Source organism: Mytilus californianus, unplaced genomic scaffold, assembly GCF_021869535.1.
Source record: "Mytilus californianus isolate M0D057914Y unplaced genomic scaffold, xbMytCali1.0.p SCAF_35, whole genome shotgun sequence".
Lineage (NCBI taxonomy): Eukaryota > Metazoa > Mollusca > Bivalvia > Mytilida > Mytilidae > Mytilus > Mytilus californianus.
In genome coordinates this window covers 746,185-772,525 of record NW_026262685.1, presented here as the reverse complement: position 1 = coordinate 772,525, position 26,341 = coordinate 746,185, and the positions used below count along the sequence as shown (strand labels likewise).

General features: G+C 33.5%; 1 protein-coding gene and 1 long non-coding RNA gene across 6 annotated transcripts in view; one reads left to right on the top strand and one right to left on the bottom strand.

Moving 5' to 3' along the window:
- Positions 1-26,341, bottom strand: part of LOC127736679 (H(+)/Cl(-) exchange transporter 4-like) — an 80,332-nt gene that overhangs the window by 39,606 nt on the left and 14,385 nt on the right. For all 5 annotated transcript variants that reach the window (XM_052247256.1, XM_052247254.1, XM_052247257.1 and 2 more), the window contains exons 3-9: positions 14,682-14,900; positions 11,574-11,719; positions 9,052-9,222; positions 8,047-8,253; positions 6,189-6,269; positions 2,469-2,651; positions 1,563-1,652 (exon numbers count right to left, since the gene is read on the bottom strand). In XM_052247256.1, coding sequence (XP_052103216.1) covers positions 1,563-1,652; positions 2,469-2,651; positions 6,189-6,269; positions 8,047-8,253; positions 9,052-9,222; positions 11,574-11,719; positions 14,682-14,900 — 1,097 coding nt within the window. The remainder of the gene's footprint in view (positions 1-1,562; positions 1,653-2,468; positions 2,652-6,188; positions 6,270-8,046; positions 8,254-9,051; positions 9,223-11,573; positions 11,720-14,681; positions 14,901-26,341) is intronic.
- LOC127736690 (uncharacterized) lies at positions 22,501-23,677 on the top strand. Its single transcript, XR_007999132.1, has 3 exons — positions 22,501-22,630; positions 23,071-23,222; positions 23,663-23,677. It is a non-coding gene; the product is annotated as an uncharacterized LOC127736690 (long non-coding RNA).

The window sequence follows — 26,341 nt, the reverse complement described above, 5'->3', positions numbered from 1 at the left end:
TTTGATATGCTGAATCTAACCATGTATTTAGATTTTGGATATTGGACCATAATAGGTGAATGTCCAATTTAAAATTTTTAAGTTCTTAGACCACATTCATTCTGTGTCAGAAACCTATGCTGTGTCAAATATTTAATCACAATCCAAATGCAAAGCTGTATCAAGCTTGAATGTTGTGTCCATACTTGCCCCAACTGTTCAGGGTTCGACCTCTGCGGTTGTATCAAGCTGCGCCCTGCGGAGCATTTTATTATAAGTTGTTATTAGCTTTGAACTACCTGACAGTAACTGCTAGGAGGGTTAGGTGCCCTGCTAACATGTTTAACCGTGCCACATTATTTAAGTGCCTGTCCCAAGTCAGGAGCCTGTAATTCAGTGGCTGTCGTTTTTTGCTTAATATCATATTTGTATTTCGTTCAATGATTTTTACATAAATCAGGCTGTTAGTTTTCTCTATTTGAATTGTTTTACATTTGTCATTTCAGGGCATCAATAGCTATGTGGTCAGGGTTTTGCTCATTTTTATAGGCCGTACGGTGACCTATAGTTGTCAATTTCTATGTCATTTGGTCTCTGGTGGAGAGTTAGTCTCATTGGCAATTATACCACATTTTCTTATCTTTATATAAAGACACACATCAATGAACAACACATGGTCTAGATAGCCCGACTTGATACCAACCCACAATGAAAGGTGATATACTTTTTCACAATATTCAGGGCATACCAGAAATAAGAAATCAGTTAATTTTGAACTTGACCTGTGTTCAGTAATTCCTATATCCATAGATTTCATATTTATCATTACAAATTTTTGTCGAAAGTAAAATCTGTCTGACGAATCGTAATTGGCATTCAATAGTCCATATAAACATTTCCAAATTGCATTTGATTTGATAGAGGAAAACTTAATTGTGAAATTTTTTACCATTTTTCTCTTTTAAAACACTGGAAGACAAAGTGAAATTAGTCAATTCAAACTGGATCTGTTATTATTGGTTCCTATGGTATAACTGCCGGAGTGGTTTTGTGGTAGGGTGTACTCCTCATGTGCGGGAGGTTGTGAGTTAAAACTTCAACCTGGTCAAACCAAAGACTTTAAAATTGGTATTTTCTGCTTCTCCCCTAAGCACAAAGCATTAAGGACTAAGAGCAAAGGATTGTCAACTCAAGAGTCAGAATTATGGTGTCCAGGTAGAGTGACATGTCTTCATACAGCCTGCTGTTACTTTGTGAACTAGCAAGTTAAAAATCATGCTCAGCATGCCGATGTAGTACAAAGCAAGGTTAATATTCATATATATTGCATTAACATGTTCTCGTCCTAAATATGCATTTAAATTGCCCCTTGATGTTAAACAGCCACCCATCCATCCTATGGTATAGTTTATGTTACAAGTAGAAGATCAAGGATTTATTTTCCTATCACCTGTTGGTGGGGACATAATTCAAAAATAGTAATTTTAGGATCCATGACTTTACAATAAACGTATTTTTGATGTCATGGATAATCATTTTCTATGCAATTTCAGGAAAAATGTAAAAAATTTCTATATACCAACCTCAACTATTGGGTATTGTCCTAACTTTGAATTCTTCCTATATCTACACCAGGCAATATTCATTTTATTAAAAAAACTTCCATATAAACCCTGAAAGAAAGCATATATGATTATGTTATTAATTTGGTTGCGATGATACAGCTCACAATTATAACAGAAATCAAAATAGGATAATCTGTTAAAAATTAAGTATAAAGAGTTAAAGACTAATCTAAGATCTTGTTCTAACATCGGACAGCCTTTGACTATGATTCATTTATACCAACAGCTGTTGGAGCACAGTTACATAGAAAAATAGATCCTTGGGTTTGCCAGTTTGCACTTTAAACAAGTTGTCAAATGAACGCCTTATTTCTTTCCATGCATATTCTTAGATGCATGATTTTTTTATTAGTTGTTATTTGCTTTTACTAGCTGTTAGTAACTGCGAGTACTCTTTTTTATATATAGAAATATTGGAGTAACTTAATGCATATATGAACCAAGTGACCTGATATAAATATTCACAAGATTTGCCTCTTCATCTAATCTGTTGTCTGCAAACATTGGTAAAATTGTCATTTAAGGACAATTAAACTCCTACAAGAGGTCATCTGAAAGTTTTGATGTTAAAAGACAGAAAGTAGATCTAATTATTCTGAACATATGTGCCCCACTCCAATTTTTTCTATCTATAGTGGTTTTCAAGATATAGACAAAACTTTTAATTTCTGTCATAGTTCCTGTACATACTAATTTTTAATGCCCTTGGATTATAAATGAAGTACTCACCCCTATTGCCCCTAGGAATATAAACGGTATAAGTTCCTGAATGTACTCACCCCTAATGCCCCTAGGAATATAAACGGTATAAGTCCCTGAATGTACTTAACCTAATGCCCCTTGAATTATTAACGATATACTCACCCCTAATGCCCCTAGGAATATAAATGGTATAAGTTCCTGTAAGTACCAAGGTTCATTATACTCAACATAAAACATCACAAGATGATCATTGCCAAATGGATTAATAGATCTTAGTACAAATGCAGCTGCTAATGCACAGAAAAATGATCTCCACAGGGTCTTCAATGGAAAATAGTAACTAACCTACAAAAAGTACAAAAACAAATTAGATTCATAACTTAAAATATATAAAAAAGGAATAGAAAAAAATATTACAATAAAATGCTTCGCTGGGGCGCAGCTTGATACGACCGCAGAGGTCGTACCCTGAACAGTTGGGGCAAGTATGGACACAACATTCAAGCTTGATACAGTTCTGAATTTGGATTGTTATTAAATATTTGACACAGCATAGGTTTCTGACACAGAAAGAATGTGGTCTAAGAACTTGAATTTTTTTAATTTACCTATTATGGTCCAATGTCCAAAATCAAAATACATGGTTAGATTCAGCATATCAAAGAACCCCATATATTCAATTTTTGTTAAAATCAAACAAAGTTTAATTTTGGACCCCAACTTGGACAAACTTGAAAACTGGGCCCATAATCAAAAATCTAAACACATGTTTAGATTCAGCATATCAAAGAACCCCAAGAATTCAATTTTTGCTAAAATCAAACTAAGTTTAATTTTGGACCCTTTGGACCTTAATGTAGACCAATTTAAAAAACGGTACTTAAAATTAAAAATCTAAATACACGGTTAGATTTGGAATATCAAAGAACCCCAATAATTCAATTTTTGATGAAATCAAACAAAGTTTAATTTTGGACCCTTTTGACCTCAATATGAACCAATTTGATAGCGGGGCCCACAAATAAAAAATCTAAATTCATGGTTAGATTCAGCATATCAAAGAACCCCATATATTCAATTTTTGTTGAAATCAAACAAAGTTTAATTTTGGACCCCAACTTGGACCAACTTGAAAACTGGGCCCATAATCAAAAATCTAAACACATGTTTAGATTCAGCATATCAAAGAACCCCAAGAATTCAATTTTTGTTAAAATCAAACTAAGTTTAATTTTGGACCCTTTGGACCTCAATGAAGACCAATTTAAAAAACGGGACCCAAATTAAAAATCTAAAAACACGGTTAGATTTGGCATATCAAAGAACCCCAATAATTCAATTTTCGATGAAATCAAACAAAGTTTAATTTTGGACCCTTTTGACCTCAATATGAACCAATTTGATAGGGGGGCCTACAAATAAAAAATCTAAATACATGGTTAGATTCAGCATATCAAAGAACCTCATATATTCAATTTTTGTTGAAATCAAACAAAGTTTAATTTTGGACCCCAATTTGGACCAACTTGAAAACTGGGCCCATAATCAAAAATCTAAATACATGTTAAGATTCAGCATATCAAAGAACCACATATATTCAATTTTTGTTGAAATCAAACAAAGTTTAAATACTGGACCCTATCTTGGACCAACTTGAAAACTGGGCCCATAATCAAAAATCTAAACACATGTTTAGATTCAGCAAATCAAAGAACCCCAAGAATTCAATTTTTGTCAAAATCAAACTAAGTTTAATTTTGGACCCTTTGGACCTCAATGTAGACCAATTTAAAAAACAGGACCCAAAATTAAAAACCTAAATACACGGTTAGATTTGGAATATCAAAGAACCCCAATAATTCAATTTTAGATGAAATCAAACAAAGTTTAATTTTGGACCCTTTTGACCTCAATATGAACCAATTAGATAACGGGGTCCACAAATAAAAAATCTAAATACATGGTTAGATTCAGCATATCAAAGAACCCCATATATTCAATTTTTGTTGAAATCAAACAAAGTTTAATTTTGGACCCCAATTTGGACCAACTTGAAAACTGGGCCAAAAAACAAAAATCTAAATACATGTTTAGATTCAGCATATCAAAGAACCTCATATATTCAATTTTTGCTAAAATCAAACAAAGTTTAATTTTGGACCCTTTGGACATTAATGTAGACCAATTTGAAAACTGGACCCAAAATTAAAAATCTAAATACACTGTTAGATTCGGCATAACAAATAAATAAATGTGATCAAAGATTTTACAAATCTAATGCGCCATACTGTGCAATTAAAGATTACTTCTTGAAATTTTTCAATATTTGAAATTTGAAAAAAAAAAAAATATTTGAAGAATAATTCTTTTTAATTTCTGAAATCTGAAATGAGAAAAAATTGGCCCCCCACAATTTCTTTTTATCCCCCCCCTTTTCCCCCAAAAAAAATTCTTTCCCTCAAGATATGGTCATAATCTCAATTCAAATTTCCAATGGAGTTGGCAACCATAATTACCCATTTAAATTTACCATAGTGCTAACTTAATCTATTTTATAATAGAATTAATAAAAATATAGTGTCAAATCTTTCATATGGATTTTTTTGTAAAAAAAAAAGATGAAAACATTTGCAGATATTTTTACTGGTCTTCCTTTATAAATATGCATTTCTTTAAACATAATTTAAAAGCAGTGTAAGGGAAGTAACCAAAACGTTGTATTTGGATTACCTCCCTTACACTGTTTTAGATTATCTTTATTGTTCATTAACCATTACTTTATACATAATTTAAAAGCAGTGTAAGGGAGATAATTTCAATGATGTATTTGATTTATCTCCCTTACACTGCTTTAAATTATGTTTTGTACTAAAGTATTTGTCCATTAACCAGGACAACCTTGTTTTTCCCCCTTTTTTGCCCCTAATTCCTAAACGGTTTGAGCCATAACCCCCCAAAGCAAATCCTAACCATCCCTTTGTGGTATGGAAACTTGTAGTATAATTTCAGAGAGATCCATACACCGTTCCACAGTTATTGTCTGGAAACTAGAAAATGCTCATTTTTGGCCCCTTTTTGGCCCCTAATTCCTTAACTGTTGGTACCATAACCCCCAAAATCAATCCCAACCTTCCTTTTGTGGTATTTAACCTTATGGTCAAATTTCAAAAAGATCCATTCACTTAAACTAAAGTTAGAGTGCGAAAACCAATATGTATTCGGACGACGACGCCGGACGACGACGACGACGAAGACGACGACGACGACGACGACGACGACGACGACGCCAACGTCATACCAATATACGACCACAAAATTTTTTTGCGGTCGTATAAAAACTGCTCTTTACACCAGGTCACATCAACCATCAACACCTGATTGATGTTTGTGTGACAACAATATATGAAATCTAAGTCTTTAGCTAGAGAGAGGTTCAAAAATTGAAAAGTGATGAATGTGAAATTGAATCAGATGGTTTAACATATGTAGTATGTAGCTTGCTGACAAATTTCAGGAAGCTATCATTGGTTATTCCTGATAAGTGCGATGAAAGTTCACGAAACATGCATATTTTCAATATGGTAAATTCAGAAATTTTTCCATACATTTATTTAATGTGATTTTTGAAGAATGGGTAAAAAAGTGAGGTTAATTATTGTGGTTTCAGTAAATGCTGCATTCAAACAATGCTCAAAAGATTTAAAATGGAAATTTTTATGTTATGCAATACATGGTCTGTTTTTTGACACAATAGTTCATAAATTTATAGTACCTTATATTTTGGTATCATTCACTAATGGTATTTCACCTGAGAATAAACAAACAATTGATTATCATCTTTTTCAATAACCGATGGAAAACGGAGTAAACCAAGAAACTTACTTCCTCTAAACTAAACAATACTCCACCAATAGGAGCACCAAAAGCCACACTGACTCCAGCTGCAGCAGCTGCTGATAATATCTATAAAAAGAAAAGTAGCTTTAAATATATTATATCAGTAAGAACACCAATTGCAAGTTGAAAACTTTCTTTTGATAAAATCTTCTAAAGACTTTTTTCTAGGTACCGGTACCAATTTTTTGGATGGTAAAAACACATTCTCTTTGTGGAAACTTGATTTAGAGATTTAAAAAAGTCTGCATAAACTTGGTCTGTGATAACACTTTAAAGTGGTTAAACTCAACCCACAAAATCCAAAATATTTGGCATGTCATAAACAATATTGATTGATTTTTGTTTGCATAACATCCAAGTGAACCAAAAAATTAATAGTTCCTTTAATTAACAACAGTAATGATACTTTTTTCTAAATAAACAAATCAAAGGTCTTTTAAAGATAACAATGACTATCTTTTAGTTAGACCTTCTCTGAATTCCTTAAGTACTTTTTTTTAATAAATGATTTTTTTTCTTGGCAAGTCTTAAATCACTTTTCATCTTTCATTTTATCTCTATATATTAACATTACAAAGGTATTTCATAAGAATGTGTTACTTTGATTTGGCAGACAAAAACTGGGAGGCATTCAAAAATTTAATTTTATTTCCAAATAAAACGCTACATTCATGACTGCACGCGCTCCCTATAAAGAAGTTACAACATTTGTTCTATGGTTATAGCATAAAAATGTAATTTTATAGGGTTGTCAAAGTCTTGAACATGTGCACATTTGTGGTATGAAGAGCTTCTACGCTTCATATAAAATGTGTTCCAGCATAACACTTTTACACCTTCAACTCACTTTTCACTTTTTTTATTTGAGTCTCACTGATGAGTCTTTTGTAAATTAAATGTACGTCTGGCCTTAACATGAATAGTTCAGTCGTTATTTTCCGCTGATCTTTGATTACTACATTAATGCCTGAAAGCACAGACAATAAAAAATTGATAATTGATCATTTGGCATTAGCACCGGGTTAACCAATCTCCATGAAATTGAGCTAACTTTTGATTGGTCACCTTTTCCACATGGCACCTATCAAAATTCAGGATTCATGACCAGTTTTTAGTGTAATAGGAATTCAGGCCTGACCAGTTTTTAGTGTAATAGGAATTCAGGCCCTCGTAAGTAGGAGAGATTGATCACAGGAGGAACTGAATTATAAAGGTTAGTCTGACCTACAAAATTATAAGCCTGGTATATTTGAATTTGGTATTTTTTTTTCTTCACCCAAATAAAATTACAAGAAGAGTGCATGTGATGTCATGATACACTTACCACCACTCATTATTTAAAGAACTTGATAACAGGAAGAAGGTATCAGACAGATCAGTAAAATGCTCAAACGTTACAACTCATCACTGATAAGATGCTGACTAAATAATGATGTCATTCTCTTCAACAGTACTTGAAAAAATCGTGATGAAAACTTTTAAATTCATTTAAAGTATTAAAAATTTCATTTGGCAAGGAAAGTCATTGTTTTACAGATCCAAAAAGGCCTCATAAGTAACGATTTATCACTGCAAATACTGACTAAATATATAGTCATTCTGTTAAGTGATAACTGAGAAAAGTGTGACAGATATTTTTGTAGGACAAATGACTTGGAAAGGGACTGATGGACACAGACTGAAGACCAGATGGATGAATGGACTGCAGGCCAGATGTATGGACAAGGTTAATGCAATACAGCTGCCTCTATTAAAATTGGGGCAGAGGAGATTTAAAAAGAAACATTCAATTCTTTATAAATATAACATTCTCAAAAATAACAATACATAATGTTTGACTTACCTCCCTTTTCTTAGCTTCATTGGAGCCATATTTAGGAAATAAATAAGAAAAAATATTGCCACAGCATGCAGCGACATGTACAAATGGTCCTTCTTTACCAAGACTTAATCCAGCTGATACAGCTAACATCATTCCTACTGACTTTGTCAATAATGTCCACTTTCCTAAATATCCACGAATAATAAATCCACTTAATATTGTTTTAATCTGCAAAATAGATATATTTTGTTATTCAAAAGAATTTTGGATTCTTGTAAAATTTACATCAATATTTCAAGATGGACAAACATTTGTGCAACGCTATTCTTCTTCTCAACAGACATCAAAAGAATGTTTCTCACTGGCTAATATTCACATTATTGTATTCTTTTTATTGCAAACCTTACAGTAATTCATCTTCACTAGCCAAGGGTTACGATCCAGTCCCCTCCACTCCACCCTTGGCGGATTAAGATAGAATTTCGGATCCACAACGTAATGATTTCCATTGGTCGCAGTTGTAACTGGCTGCATCCAAGGTCAAATGTGGAAATTGTAAATAAACAGTTGCCACATGTAGATTGTGCAACAAAGTCTTTACTCACAAAACAAAGGACGATATGTAGTGACAATTTTAAAGTTAATCACCTAATTAAAGTTCCTGGGTATGTTTCTCGAGCAAATGTTGGAATGTCAATCTGTATTTTCAGTTCCTGCATCACCAAATTTGTAAACACTACACACAACAATCTTTACACTTTCACACTGAAGAGAGTTCAAGCGCTGCCATTGGTCAAGAATGATGTTGTCAAAAGTGGCGTGACTTCTATCTACCGACAGATTGCACAGCATTGTAATCACAAATGTTGGCTTAATCTGCCAAGGGTGTAGAGGTGGGGACTAGATCGTAACCCTTGGCAAATGAATGTACAAACAATGAGGCTAACATAGCAAACACTACAGTCCACAGTTCATACAACAGGTACTTTACAATCTATGGTACATCATGGCTAACCAATAACTTACCTCAGGAATACCTGAACCACAGGCATATGGAGCAAATGAATGTACAAACAATGAGGCTAACATAGCAAACACTACAGCCCACAGTACATATAACAGGTACTTTACAATGTAACCACCAGCTGCTGGCTTCTTTCCAGTCTGGGCTCCTAATATCTCTGACCATGTATTCCACTGAAATCAGAAAAGATCCTTAATATCAAGATCCTACAAGTAAAAATCATTAGTAAGCGCACCATGAGTTAATGAACTAACACTCTGAGTAATGTAAAGGTTTTAGCTTGAAAACTGTAGAAGTTAGCTTGACAAACCATTTACACTGTGCATTATTTCAATAACAACTAGAGGCTCTCAAGAGCCTGTGTCACTCACCTGTATTTACTGATGCTTTGGAAATCATGTAAAATAAGGTTAAAATCATAATTAATAGTATTAGATATAAGATATTATAATGATATCTAAGATAATAACAAAAAACTGAAAAATTTCTGTAAAATTACTAACTCAGGGGCAGCAACCCAACAACAGGTTGTTGGATTCGTCTGAAAATTTCAGGGCAGATAAATCTAAATCCGATGAACATTTTTGCTACCTGTCAGATTTGCTCTAAATGCTTTAGTTTCAGAGATATAAACCAAAAACTGCATTTTACCCCTATGTTCTATTTTTAACCAAGTCGGCCATGATGGTTGGAAGGCGGGGTCATCGGACAAATTTTTTAAACTAGATACCGGTACTCTAATAATGATTAAGGACAAGTATGGCTAAATTTGTCTCAGTAGTTTCAGAGAAGAAGATTTTTGTAAAAGATTACAAAAATTTACGAAAAATTGTTTAAAAAGGGCTATAATGGGCAATAACTCCTAAAGGGGTCGTCTGACAATTATTTGTAGATCTTACTTTGCTAAACATTATTGCTGTTTACAGTTTATCTCTATCTATAATAATATTCAAGATAATAACCAAAAACTGCAAAATTTCCATAAAATTACCAATTCAGGGGCAGCAACCCAACAACAGGTTGTCAGATTTGTCTAAAAATTTCAGGGCAGATAGATCTTGACCTGATAATCAGTTTTACTCTATGTCAGATTTACTCTAAATGCTTTGGTTTCAGAGATATAAGCCAAAATCTACATTTTACCCCTATGTTCTATTTTTAGCCATGGCGGCCATCTTGGTTGGTTGGCGGGGTATTGGACACATTTTTTAAACTAGATACCCTAATGATGATTGTGGCCAAGTTTGGTTAAATTTGGCCCAGTGGTTTCAGAGGAAAAGATTTTTGTAAAAAGCTAACGACGACGGACGACTATGACGACGACGGAAGACGGACGCCAGGTGAGCTAAAAATTTAAGAATTTCATGAAAAAAGCCCTGGAAACATGCACACCAATGTATTTACATCCTGCACAATATAAACGTTCTTGCTAGAAAACTGAAGGAGTTAGCTGGACAAACCATTCACTTAATGTGGGACTGATAGGCAGACAGGGGTAAAACAAAGACCCCCACCCAACATTTTGTTGTCATTTTGTTGTGTGTCTGTTAATATTATTTTAGAGTCCTTTGTTTAATTACAGGTAGATTACAACACTTGATTTACCTTTTCCTTAACGAGGTCTACATTGATTCTAATGATCAAACTTTGGTCAATCCTAAACAATGATTTATAGGGTCATTAAACAATGAGTCTCCTACATACACTGAAATCCTATAAACTATGATCAAACTGTATGCTATGTTTCAAAGACTTAATTGCCATTGATCTGCAATGGGAAATTCTATGTAAACAGCACTGTTCCAAGGAAAAGAAAATTATGTCTCAAATCCATCATTTAACAATCTTAAATATGCAACCATTAAAAGGACAACAAACAAAACCTGTTCTGTCATCTAAATATTAAGACAGTACTTTTAGCTTCAAAAGTATCACAGTTATACTGTTTTTAGCCAAATTTGCATTGTCAGTTTACTTTCAACTTATGAGTTTGAGTATCCCTTTGGTATCTTTTGCCTCTCTTTTAATTCTGGAAAACATAAGGAAAACTCTTGGACCAAAATAATTTTGTAATAGAAAGATGTATTTGGTTTTTACACACATTCTAACAGAAATAACATGTTTCTAAAGCCAAAACTTTCCAACTTTAGCAAAAAAGTAAACACACATAATAAAGACCCCATCACCAAGTTATTCAGGTTAGAGAATAACAAGATCTTACAATAGTGTACACTTCGGCCAGAGTTTTATTCTGGTCAGTAAAGAAAAAAGTGATAAGTTGTGAAAATAAAATCACTGAAATTTCAACAGCTTTGTTATTTTTAAATTTAAAAAAAAAACAGCAAAACATGAACCCTTTAAAATATACTTCAGTTGACTGTAGATGTAACTGTTTACTGTTCAAAAATAAATATCAGGTATATTGAAGGGTGCATTTACTATTAGCACTGTGTTTCTTTCAGGATAGATCTGCTTTCAAAGAGTTGATACTGCACATGGTCTTGACAATAGCACTATACTATACCTGACTACATCCCTCATCATCATATGTAGTATCATTGGCCGACCAGCAGCATTGTTCTTTATTTAACCAAAAAGCTTCTTTACATATGCCCTCTTTGAGATCTGACATCCATGTGGCTCCAATGTCTATAACACCAGCACAGAGGCCTGTGAAAAAAATCACATGGTCATATTCTAACCCAAAATCAGAAAGGCTTCTAAATCTATAATACCAACACAGAAGTCTGTAAAGTACTGTAAATTCAGAAATTTTGGCAATGATTTCTCTGTTGCAAAAAATTGCAACATGATAGGAGTAAAAAAAAACCTTGTAGTCCCCCCCTCCCCCTAAAAAAAAAAAGACATTAATAAGTTCATCTTTTGGTACGGAAACCCATAAAATCAATCAAGATCAAATATTAAAATACCAGGTGAACAGCTACATGTCCAGTAGAAGAAGCAGTGCAAGTTTGGTGAAAATCTTTTAAACCATTTTCAAGGAATTGCTGATTAACAAACTATTATAAGTTGAAATAGGTATCATCATACTTAGTGAGGGAAACAAAATAAAAGGCACTTAGATCAATTATCAAAATGGCATATGCCCTGTAGAAGATTCTGTGCAATTTGAGTTGAATTCTGCCTGAGTGACACAGAAAATGATAAATTGATTGTTGCTTGCATAACGTCAGGATGAGAACAAATAAATAATTTGTACAATAGGTAGGTTCTGCATTGACTGGGATAAGACCAAGAAATTTGAACTGCCACTACAAAATAATGGTATGTTGGATAGTGGTAGATATTTTGCCATGTAACAGGCTACCTAAAGACTCACTACAAAATAGTGGTATGTTGGATAGGGGTAGATATTTTGCAATGTAACAGGCTACCGAAAGACTCAACAGACAGTTGTTGCAAGAGCTCTTTACTGTGCAGAGAACAATGCACTCGACCTACACAAGGCATCAGATTTAACGTCCCAATTCCGACTGGACATGGTTATGAGTTTATACATCCTGCATAGCCAAAAGGACACCCACTTTGGTAAGATTTACTGCTAGAATTGGTGTAGTCAGAGGATAACCATATTTCTACACCCCAGTCAACCCTTGGGATCTACAATACAGATGATGACAAAGCAAGATTACAGATGTGAATCTATATGTTGCTACAGCTTCGCTTTCATGCAAAACAAGATGCTAGACAACAGATGTGGCATTAACTATTTACTGTCAGGCTTCTTAAAACATATTTAATTGATCAATCAATTTGGCATTAAGTCAACATATCAATCAATCAATCAATCAATTAATTGGGTAATTTATCAATAAAGAAATCAATCAATCAATCATTCAATGAATATCCTAGTCAGTTCAGAATTATTATTTCAGATCTGACCACTGAATTGTCTGTCTAACAGATATTCTATCTTGTCCTTACGATTATCATCAAACACATATATTCTGTCTGTATGACTGTTATATGATATAAATAATATTCCAATATGTTTTCCCCTAACAAATGACCTTTTACCATTCTAATTTCCTCCTAAGATTGATAAGGAAATGGACTTATCTGTAATTGATTTGGTATTCCCTCCCAATGACTTCTCGATAAGTTAATTGATGGATTCCGGCTAATTGGATAAATCAAGGCCTGACATTTCTATAACTAGAAAACAGTAGGAAAAGATCAAATCATAGAACTTTATTCAATTTAATCCATTCTCACAAGGATCATATTACATTTTTTCTCATGGAATTTATTAGAATAGTAACAAAGATTTTGTATTGAAACTTGTTAAGTAATGAAAATGTTATTAAGAACATATTCCACAAGTTCCAATTTAAAATTGCCATTTCTGTGTAATTAGAAGACAATCTTTAGGAGACTATGGAAGGTTACAAAACTCATAATTTCCTTAACATTTTATATAATGTAATAAAACGTAAATCATAGTGAATGGAAAGTAATGGGAAAATCTACCAATGCAACATAACTAATGAAAAAATATTATCGCAGACAGCTATCAAGGATTTTATTGTCACAAATTGAGATTATCTGCTGATAAGTAAAATCAAGATTAGTGAGAGTAAAGTTTAAAACCAAATACAGTTATCTCCATTCTAATTATTTTACAAAATATTAGTTTTTTTTAGTTTTTTTAAGGGTCTAAAATCACAAAAGCTGAAATTCAATGAAATTTTCTTTTATGATATAGTCCTTAAAACAATGGGATAATCTACTATGAATTATTCAAGAGTAGTACTTTAACACAGGACAATCTTACTTTCATAGAGTACTGTTATTTATTGTGATTTATTGATAAATTTAATGTTAGATTTCTAGATAATAAAAAAATAAGTAGATGTGGTATGACTGCTAATGAAACAACTATCCACCAAAGTTCAAATGAAGTGGATGTAAGCAATTATAGGCAACCATACAGCTTTCAACAATGAGAAAAAACCCATACCGTATAGTCGGCTATAGAAGGCCATGACATGAAAAATAAGTAACAAGGCAATTGAGAAAACTAATGGCCTAATTTATAACTTATTTCTATATTCCATAAAAAACAACGAACAAAGAACAAAACATCATTTTTTTGCGACCACAACCTACAGAACACAAACCTATAAAACCCATAATATACTGCAGTTGTGCTAATTGCACAGTCAAATTACATTGACCATATAATCAGTTGGTGATATACAGTCACTGACCTTGTTTATGACATTGAACATGCATTTCCTTAGAGTTTTATTTATGACAACATTATAAGTACAGGTTCACGGAATGTTTATGTCGTTTGCTCCAAATTAAAAAAATTATGATTTTTACCCTAAATATTTCATTTGGAACAGTTGTAGGAGTTGCAGTATATAAAGAATAACCATACATTGTCTCGTCTCGAAATATAAATTTTATTTGTACTCGGCTCAAAACAGGATAGAAATGCTCGGCAAAGCCTCGCTTTCTTCCTGTTTCTTAGCCTTGTACAAATCAAATTTATATTTCGAGACATAATGTATGGTTATTCTTTATTTATAAAGTCATGGGCATTCTATCCTCCCTCCTAACCATGATCATTATAATATAGGTTTCACTGTTAAAGCTCACTAACCAGCAGCTACACCAACTAACAGGACACACACCCATCCCGACCATGCATCATGGGCACTCAGAATCTTTTCCCAGCATCCTTCTTGTCTCTTTTTGGTGATGTGACGATGTCTCATACGATCTCTAGCAATATCTCTCAACCAATCAATTGTGTGGAAATCCTCATATTGACCAATCCCTGAAGGCAGGTCCTCCAAGGTGTCCATCAAATTAGACGAACCTAAAAATTAGAATATAAATCTATCAAATCATGTTATAATGTGAAGATTTACATAGGAATCACTTATATATCTATAATAATTATATGCAATTATAAGAAAATTTTTAAATAAACAGTCACTCTTTTTCAAGTTATTACATTAACCACTTTTGTTATTTACATTGAGACCACATTTAACACTAAGTGTACTTTAACACAATGTGCAGCTTTTTTTTAATTCTAAATGATGATTTAGATCCATTTTATTTTGGTCAGCTGCATATGTACCCCTTAAGTGCCATATTATTAGAGGTGTAATTCTAAACAATAAGTAGTCACTGAAGTGTACAATTTGATATATATAGTCAAAACCATTACCTCTGATGGACAATGTACATATCATAAATTGTTACATCTCCTGTATAATACAAACTAAAACTGACCCAAACAATTATAAGTTGGTACCCTTACCACTCCTTTACAATAAATATATGTGTCTGTAAATCTGTATGTAGCTGTTTATTTACAATCATAACAAATTGTCTTATTTACATACAAAATGTTATCGTTGATGCATATTTTTAATATAACTTATCAAGATGATCTTTATTGATAATTTACCTTTATTCATTGATAATTCAATGTTGTGATAGATAATCTATTTATAAAAAATATAAGAAAAATGTTGCTTTACACTGTCAAGTGCAAAAATGATGCATAGTTATAACACATTACCATTTTCTTGAGTTGAAGTCGGAGATTCCACTTCATCCATTTCTTTATAATTCTTCACCATATGGTGATACATATCCTGAAGCCTCGTTAACTTTTCCATTTCCACCAACTTTTTGAAATAACTAATTTGCAAGTATTTCGAATGAATATTTGAGCTTTTTTTTTAGAAAAGTGAAGTAAAATCAGTCAACATCTCCGAACAAATCCTAATCAAATACTATGTAATTGCTTCAGTCAAACATTGACTTTTGAAAATTTGCCTTCTAACCTCAAGTCAAATTATCAAACTAAATCGAATAATACAAAACACATTATTTTCGTTAAATTCTAGTCCAAAGTTATTAAAACAAGAAAAAACTTTATCCAAAACCACTGATTGCCCATAAGCAATAAAATTCAATTTAAATTTCTACAAAATCAGTTTAACAGTGTTGACAAATCTTCTTGACGAAAATCACTGTCATAATTTCCTGTCACAATACAAAATCCATACTGTCATTTTTTCCTGTGGCAAAATTATTTAACCATGTACAGAGAACCTCCAAGTGTTACAACAAGATCTTCTACTGAGGACATTTACATCTAGGCATATTGACAAAGTTAACGTCAACAATCTCTAACCATGATACAGACTTGGATCTAATGAATATAAAATACTATCAGACTCTCCGCACACTTTTACCATACAATTCCAATATGTATGTAAATTGGACTGCTATTTTACAGCCAGAATGCAAGCTTTTAAGATCTGTCATTTAAACATCTCGTAAAATTACAATGTAAACTATGTCTTTTATTCATTGAGCATATAACATATCATAATAACTCAATATTTCCAACAAATATCCAAACTCGGAAACTTTTAAATTGATTTTCCTTTTGTTAATTATAAAATTACAGAAACCTCAGGAACACTAAGCCATTAAATCCATACAAGTTAGTTAATATATCCAGGTTATATATGATATTTACATATAACACCAGCAAATTTAATGTGTATGAGTCTGCATTAAATAATACAACACATCATGGTGACTGATAAACAATATTCTTTATTAATGAATAATATTTGCAAGGAAGATGATAACCATGATTATAAAATAATAAGACCAATGGACTTATCAGCTGCCTGACAGTGGACCACAATTACAGGTAATTAACTCTATTTATTGTACAAAATTATATTTTTATCAAATTTATTGCTGCAGAGCAATTGTGTTTACTTAAATTTCTTTTTTGTCTTTCTTCATTGAACAAAAAACGTAATCATGAATTCTTATTATTATTATACTTAGAAGAAAGTTTTGATTGATACTTTCATTGACAGAAAAAAACAAGCAAAAACAAACACAAAATTATAAATAAAACCTTACTTAAACACAACTATAGTGACTCCAAACTTCTTCTCATAGCTTCATGTAGATGCTATGTAATTGACAGAGAAGCAGCAATTACATTTTAGGTCTTTGGATACTGACCGTGGGAGACCCTCATGGGTAGTCAAGGTCATTAAAAATAAAAGAACCTTAGTGAGCGCGCTCACATACCCCACGTCCCCACATTGTCACTGGAGAAATAAAATAACAGTAAGAAAAAAAAATTGTATAAGAAAAAAAATTTGAATCATAATTTCCTGTTGATATGCACATCTATGTAGTATGTCCTTATTATCTACAAAGTTTCATGAAATTCTGTTGTGTGGTTTCGGAGGAGTTGCGATGACAAACTGTTGCAGTAGTATATTGAAGCAAATAAGTTCAAAGGGGCATAACTCCTAAAAAAAAAAATTGAATCGTAATTTCCTGTCCATATGCACATCTGCATAGTATGTCCTTATTATCTAAAAAGGTTTCATGAAATTCTGTTGTCTGGTTTCAGAGAAGTTGCGATGACAAACTGTTGCAGTAGTATATTGAAGCAAATAAGCTCAAAGGGGCGTTACTCCTAGAAAAAAAATTGAATCGTAATTTCCTGTCGATATGCACATCTACGTAGTATGTCCTTATTTTCTGAAAAGGTTTCATGAAATTCTGTTGTGTGGTTTGAGAGGAGTTGCGATGACAAGAAACAGGACTGACAGACTGACAGCCAGACGGACGGACAGACGGACAGGTCAAAAACATTATACCCTCTGCAACTCGTTGCGTGGGGTATAATAAATGTAGAATGTGTACCCATGGACACAGATGATGCCCTCGCTTGCAAACATTATAAAGAGACATAACTCAAGAACAATAAAAGTGACACTACCCAAATTTGTACTTGATCTGAGTTTTGTGGTAATAAGTATTGTGTAAAGGTTTCATAATGTTTGGTTGGGGCAAACTTAAGTTACAGAACGGAAACTAAAATTTAGCAATTTTTCCATTTATAAAGGGGCATAACTCTAGAACGGTTAAAGAGACGCCACAAAAACTCAAACTTGATCTGTGTTTTGTGGTAATAAGCATTGTGTATAAGTTTCATAACATTTGGTTGAGGCAAAATTAAGTAAGAGAACGGAAACTAAAAATTTTGTTATTTTTCCATTGATAAAGGGACATTATAACTCAAATTTTTTTAATTTTTCCATTTATAAAGGGGCATAACTCTAGAACAGTTAGAGTGACGCTACCAAAATTCAAACTTGATCTGTATTTTGTGGTAATAAGCATTGTGTATAAGTTTCATAACATTTGGTTGAGGCAAACTCAAGTTAGAGAACGGAAACCAATTTTGGGATGTACGGATGTACGTACGGACGGACAGGGGTAAAACTTAATGCCCCCGCCGTATATAGTAGCGGAGGGGGCATAAAAATTTAGTAGTAGTCTTTGGATAGACCGAGAATTCGACCAACTCCACAGCCTTTTTCACTGGGAAGACCTCCAACACTGTTTATAGAACAAAAGCCCTTAAGACTATATGTCAAAAGGAAAATGCTAGTTCAACTCTTTAAACTCTGTGATTAACAGCTTACATCTATCTAGGGTATAGATATTTGTCTAGTGCTGAAGACATTCTATGGACGTCTGGGTGTCTCTTGAGTTATTTGTCTGTTGTTGGTTTATTCTTTCCTTAAGTATACTTTTCATCTACTTTTTTTTCATAAAGTTTAATAGCATAAATTAAACATTTAATCATTAATTTAATAAATAAAACAAGCATGCTGTTTAAGTACATAAACATTTCAATTTATTCTGTTTAGAATGAACCAAGTATTTCCTTCTACATCCAATCTTAAAATGTTTCATGCAAGACTAAACAGGTGCTCTTAGACCTTTTAGTAATGTCATCAGCCTGATTAACTTGACAAGAAAATACATCAAATGAAAGTTTAAACAATATGTCTGCCAATAATCACCCTGTATATAAACTGGATTTATTATTTGCTTTCATATGCAAGAATGATCAGGATTTTTTTTATGAATAAACATTTAATGAAAATCAAACTTAGGAATAAGAATCATGCATATTTTATATCATGATTAACTAATAAAGGAAGTTTCAAACCTTTCACCTAACTCATTCATATACCATGTTCTATGATTTACAAATAAGTTGTCATGGAAACACTCGTTTGGTAATGAAAGGGCTTCTCAACTTTTGACTTTGATATTCTGATTGAGAGTGCAAATTGATTAACTGTTTCCGATGACTATTTTAAGGATCAGTTGACAAAATCAATCCTGAATTTAAGATTTATAATGGATCCCTCCTTTAACAGCTGACTAATCTATTTTGGAAAATATAAACTGGAAAAATTATGAGCTTGAATGAACAGTTATTCTCTGCTTTAAGAGATGACATTTTTCAAACTATCATTAAGAATTAATGAACTTTTCATGGAAGCTTTACAGACACAATCATAGATATCAATTATTGATTCTAGAATATCATTTCATCTAGGTTTCTCTGTTTTTGCAATTTTCAATAAATACCCTTATAAGGTTATCACAGAAAAGTGTACTATTTGTAATACACATTACGTAAACAACTGGTTCAACACTTAGGTGTACTCTAAAGTTTGTAATTAACCTTTCCCATGCTGAGCAGGGATATAAATGTAACTTAATTTAAAAACACATAAATTTACATGAAACCAGTTCAATAAAATATGTACCACTGTTTCAGGTTAGGGTGAAGGTTGGCGCCTGTTGAAACGTTTAAACCTGCTGCATTTTATGCACCTGTCTTAAGTCAGGAGCCTGTTGTTCAGTGGTTGTCGTTTGTTGGTGTGGTTCATCAGTGTTTCTCGTTTCTAGTTTCTCATTTTTTTTATAGATTAGACAGTTGATTTCCTGTTTGAACTGTTTTACACTAGTCTTTTTGGGGCCCTTTATAGCTTGCTGTTCCATGTGAGCCAAGGCTCCATGTTGAAGGCTGTACTTTAACCTATAGTTGTTTACTTTTTACACATTGTGACTTGAATGGATAGTTGTCTCATTGGCACTTATACCACATCTTCTTATTTATATACATGATATATATGAAACAAATCTGAATGACCATGATGACCAATTTTGTATATTTACTGAGACCTAATCCTTTGTGAGCATGAAAATCAGGCTATGGATCAGGATGTTCAATGTTTAGCAGCAAATATTACATGCATATTCAAAACAAGTTTTTATGCCCCATCTAGGGGCATTATGTTTTTTGGTCTGTGAGTACGTTCATTCGTTCGTCTGTTTGTTTGTCCGTTTGTTCGTTCGTCCGTCTGTCCTGCATCAGGTTAAAGTTTTTGGTCAAGGTAGTTTTTGATGAAGTTAAAAGTCCAATCAATTTGAAACTTAGTACACATGTTCCCTATGATATGATCTTTCTAGTTTTACTGCCGAATTAGTTTTGACCCCTAGTTCATGGTCCACTGAACATAGAAAATGACAGTGTGAGTGGGGCATCTGTGTACTATGGACACATTTTTGTTAAGATGTAAATTTCGTTTAAATAAATGTGGATTGTGTCCACATGTGGACACAGATGATGCCCCCGCTTGCATATCATATAGTTATAAAGGGACATAACTGAAGAACGGAAAAAGTGACACTACCCAACTTTGAACTTGATCTGAGTTTTGTGGTAATAAGCATTGTGTGTAAGTCTCATAACATTTGGTTGAGGCTAACTTAAATAGAGAACAGAAACTAAAAATTCAGTAATTTTTCTATTTGTAAACACGCATTACTCTAGAACGGTTGTTAGTAGTTTTAGAACATTTGGTTGAGACAAACTAAAGTTAGAGAACGGAAACGAAATTTTTATGTTTATAAAGGGACATAACTCAAGAATGGTAAAAGTGTCGTCACCAAATTTCGTACTTAATCTGTATTATGTAGTAATAAGCATTGTGTATAAGTTTCACAACATTTGGTTGAGGCAAACTAAAGTTAGAAAACGGAAACAAAAATTTTGTACTTGATCTTAGTTTTGTGGTAATGAATATTGTGTATAGGTTTCATAATGTTTGGTTGGGGCAAACTTAAGTTGCAGGATGGAAACTAAAAATTTTGCAATCTTTCGATTTATAAAGGGGCATAACTCAATAATGGTTAAAGTGACACTACCCAAATTCAACTTGATCTGTGTTTTATCAGTGGAAGTCAAAATTAAACATTGCATTGTATAAAGCATTGACTGTAGTTGGTCCAAGGACACAGCTATCGTCCTTTGGTTTTCGTTGTCTACGAATATAGTCCCTAGTGTGAACTGTGAACAGTGTATAACTTGCATTTTTTTTTATACACTTTCCCAATATATTTCTTGATATTTTATGCATAAAATATTAAATAAGGGGATGAAATTACATATAAAAAAAATTTGGGTGGTGAATTTTTATGTTAAGTAGTGATTTGGTCCAGTTAAAAAAGGTCAAAAATTTGAATGTCTGAAGCTGTCAAACTGAATTTTAGCCCCCCTTAACACAGAATTGTCAATATTTTGAGTTAGAGCTGGTAGAAGTTTCTATAATTTTGATATTATTTGTATCAGTAGTAGTACACTACACTGTAAAAATCTTTTTGAGATAGAGCAGGTGCGATTTGTTTTAATTTGAATTTATTGTCTAAAAGAAATGCACTATGAAATAACTGTGTTCTCGGGCCAGTTGATTCAATTATAATCATGGACAAAGGAAGATAACTCCAATTTAAACAAGAGTGCACACGCTGAAATGTCTCGCCTTCTTTACTAATCATTGATATTATGTTGATAGTCCTAAATATAAAGCTTTATTACAACTGTCACATAAACTTAACATTAACCAAGTAAACTAAACATTGACCAATGAACCATGAAAATGAGGTCAAGGTCAGATGAACCATGCTAGGCAGGCATGTACAGCTAACAATTCTTCCATACAACAAATAGAGTTGACCTATTGCTTATAGTTTAAGAAAAACAGACCAAAACACAAAAACTTAACACTGAGCAATGAACCTTGAAAATGAGGTCAAGGTCAAATAAAACCTGCGTGACTGCCAAATAGATCATAAAATATTTCCACACACCAAATATAGTTGAACTATTGCATATAGTATAAGAAAAACAGACCAAAACACAAAAACTTAACTTTAACCACTGAACCATGAAAATGAGGTCAAGGTCAGATGACACCTGCCAGTTGGACATGTACACCTTACAGTCCTTCCATACACCGAATATACTAGACCTATTGCTTATAGTATCTGAGATATGGACTTGACCACCAAAACTTAACCTTGTTCATTGATCCATGAAATGAGGTCGAGGTCAAGTGAAAACTGTCTGACGGGCATGAGGACCTTGCAAGGTACGCACATACCAAATATAGTTGAACTATTGCACATAGTATTAGAAAAAAAGACCAAAACTCAAAAACTGAACTTTGACCACTGAACCATGAAAATAAGGTCAAGGTCAGATGACACCTGCCCGCTAGACATGTACACCTTACAATCATTCCATACACCAAATATAGTAGACCTATGGCATACAGTATAAGAAAAACAGACCAAAACACAAAAACTTAACTATAACCACTGAACCATGAAAATGAGGTCAAGGTCAGATGACACCTGCCAGTTGGACATGTACACCTTACAGTCCTTCCATACACCGAATATACTAGACCTATTGCTTATAGTATCTGAGATATGAACTTGACCACCAAAACTTAACCTTGTTCATTGATTCATGAAATGAGGTCGAGGTCAAGTGAAAACTGTCTGACGGGCATGAGGACCTTGCAAGGTACGCACATACCAAATATAGTTGAACTATTGCACATAGTATTAGAAAAAAAGACCAAAACTCAAAAACTTAACTTTGACCACTGAACCATGAAAATGAGGTCAAGGTCAAATGACACCTGCCCGCTAGACATGTACACCTTAAAATCATTCCATACACCAAATATAGTAGACCTATGGCATACAGTATAAGAAATACAGACCAAAACACAAAAAATTAACTATAACCACTGAACCATGAAAATGAGGCCAAGGTCAGATGACACCTGCCAGTTGGACATGTACACCTTACAGTCCTTCCATACACCGAATATACTAGACCTATTGCTTATAGTATCTGAGATATGGACTTGACCACCAAAACTTAACCTTGTTCATTGATCCATGAAATGAGGTCGAGGTCAAGTGAAAACTGTCTGACAGGCATGAGGACCTTGCAAGGTACGCACATACCAAATATAGTTGAACTATTGTACATAGTATTAGAAAAAAAGACCAAAACTCAAAAACTTAACTTTGACCACTGAACCATGAAAATGAGGTCAAGGTCAAATGACACCTGCCCGCTAGACATGTACACCTTACAATCATTCCATACACCAAATATAGTAGACCTATGGCATACAGTATAAGAAAAACAGACCAAAACACAAAAACTTAACTATAACCACTGAACCATGAAAATGAGGCCAAGGTCAGATGACACCTGCCAGTTGGACATGTACACCTTACAGTCCTTCCATACACCGAATATACTAGACCTATTGCTTATAGTATCTGAGATATGAACTTGACCACCAAAACTTAACCTTGTTCACTGATCCATGAAATGAGGTCGAGGTCAAGTGAAAACTGTCTGACGGGCATGAGGACCTTGCAAGGTACGCACATACCAAATATAGTTATCTTATTACTTATAATAAGAGAGAATCTAACATTACAAAAAATCTTAACTTTTTTTTCAAGTAGTCACTGAACCATGAAAATGAGGTCAAGGACATTGGACATGTGACTGACGGAAACTTCGTAACAAGAGGCATCCATATACAAAGTATGAAGCATCCAGACCTTCCACCTTCTAAAATATAAAGCTTTTAAGAAGTTAGCTAACGCCGCCGCCGCCGCCGCCGCCGCCGGATCGCTATCCCTATGTCGAGCTTTCTGCGACAAAAGTCGCAGGCTCGACAAAAATTACTTGATATTTAGAAGAAAATAAAAATTTTGCAATTTTTCCATTTATAAAGGGCATAACTCTAGAACGGTTAAAGTGATGGCACCAAAATTCAAACTTGATCTGTGTTTTGTGGAAATAATCATTGTGTATAAGTTTCATAACATTTAGTTGGACAAACTTAAGTTAGAGAACGGAAACTAAAAATTATGCAATTTTTCCATTTATAAAGGGGCATAACTCTAGAATGGTTAAAGTGACACCACCAAAATTCAAACTTGATCTGTGTTTTGTGGTAATAAGCATTGTGTATAAGTTTCCTAACATTAAGTTGAGACAAACTCAAGTTAGAGAACGGAAACCAATTTTGGTACGTATGTACGTACGTACAGATGGACAAGGGTAAAACTTAATGCCCCACCGCTACAGCGAGGGCATAAAAACAGTTGCAGAATTTTACTTTGGGGAATGAAAAAGAAATAAAATGCTTCGCTGAGCGCAGCTGGATACGACCGCAGAGGTCCAACCCTGAACAGTTGGGGCAAAAATGGACACAATGTTCGCCCTTGATTCAGGTCTGAATTTGGGTTGTAATTAAATATTTGACACATAATAGGTTTCTGACTCCGAATAACTGTAGTCAAAGAACTTAGAATTGGTTATATGATTTGAATTTATATTCAATTTTTTGCTTTTGTGCAATACACTATGCTGTTGCGAAATTGACCCCCCCCCCCCCCACCCAGAAAAAATTTACCCCCCTTTTTTTTTTGCTTTTGTGAAATACACTATGCTGTTGCGTATTGACCCCCCCTCCCCAAAAAAAAAATGTTTATCCCCCCCCCCTTTTTTTGCAAAAAGAAATATTTAAAGAAATTTTCTTTTTTTAATTTTTCTGAAATCTTAAATGAAAAAAAAAAAAGCCCCCACAATTTCTTTTTTATCCCCCTTTCCCCCCCTAATTTTTTTTTTCACCTCCCCCCCCTATTTTCTCAAAAATAAAATTCTTTCCCTCAAGATATGGTCATAATCTCAATTCAAATTTCCAATGGAGTTTGCAACCATAATTACCAATTTAAATACATCATAAAAGCCTTAAAATAGAAAAAAAAAATCCCCCATCCCCAATTTTTTTAACCCCCTTATGATTCATCACCCCCAAACTCAATCCTAGCCTTCCCTTTGTGGTATGGTACCTTGCAGTACAATTTCAGAGAGATCCATACACTTGAACACAAGTTATTGTCTGGAAACTAGAAAAATGCTTGTTTTTTGGCCCTTTTTGGCCCCAAATTCCTAAACGTCTAGGGCAATTACCCACAAACTCAAACCCAGCTTTCACTTTGTGATATGGAACCTTGTAGTACAATTTCATACAGATCCATACACTTACAAACAAGTTATTGTCCTGAAACTAGAAAAATGCTTGTTTTTTGCCCCTTTTTGGCCCCTAATTCCTAAACTTTTGAGGCAATTACCCCCAAAATCCATCCCAGCCTTCCCTTTGTGGTATGGTACCTTGCAGTACAATTTCAGAGATATCCATACAATTGAACACAAGTTATTGTCTGGAAACTAGAAAAATGCTTATTTTTTGCCCCTTTTTGGCCCCTTATTCCTAAACGTTTTAGGCAATTACCCCCAAACTCAATTCCAGCTTTCCCTTTGTGATATGGAACCTTGTAGTAAAATTTTAGAAAGATCCATACACTTACACACAAGTTATTGTCATGAAACTAGAAAAATGCTTGTTTTTTGGCCCCTAATTCCTAAAATTTTGAGGCAATTACCCCCAAAATCAATCCCAGCATTCCCTTTGTGATATGGAACCTTGTGGTAGAATGTCAGAGAGATCCATACACTAACACACAAGTTATTGTCTGGAAGTTACAAAAATGCTTATTTTTGGCCCCTAATTCCTTAACTGTTGGTATCCTAACCCCCAAAATCAATCCCAACCTTCCTTTTGTGGTATTGAACCTTATGGTAAAATTTCATAGAGATCCATTCACTTAAAACTAAAGTTATTGTGCGAAAACCAATGTGTCTTCGGACGACGACGACGCCAATTTTTTGCGGTCGTATAAAAACTAAATTTCCTAATTTTCAACCAGCTTTCAATCAGAAACTCCATTTTAAGAAAATCTGGATTTCAAAATTGTTATCATAGTAACATAAAAGTAACTATTTAACATTACATGAAATGAAGGAAAATCATCAATAACAGAATAAGACAGAAAACCAACAACACAAGTTCACCAAATACAGGTATTCAGAGGATTTTCTCGCTGCGTTGAAGACCCATTGGTGGCCTTCGACTGTTATCTGCTCTTTGGTCGGGTTGTTGT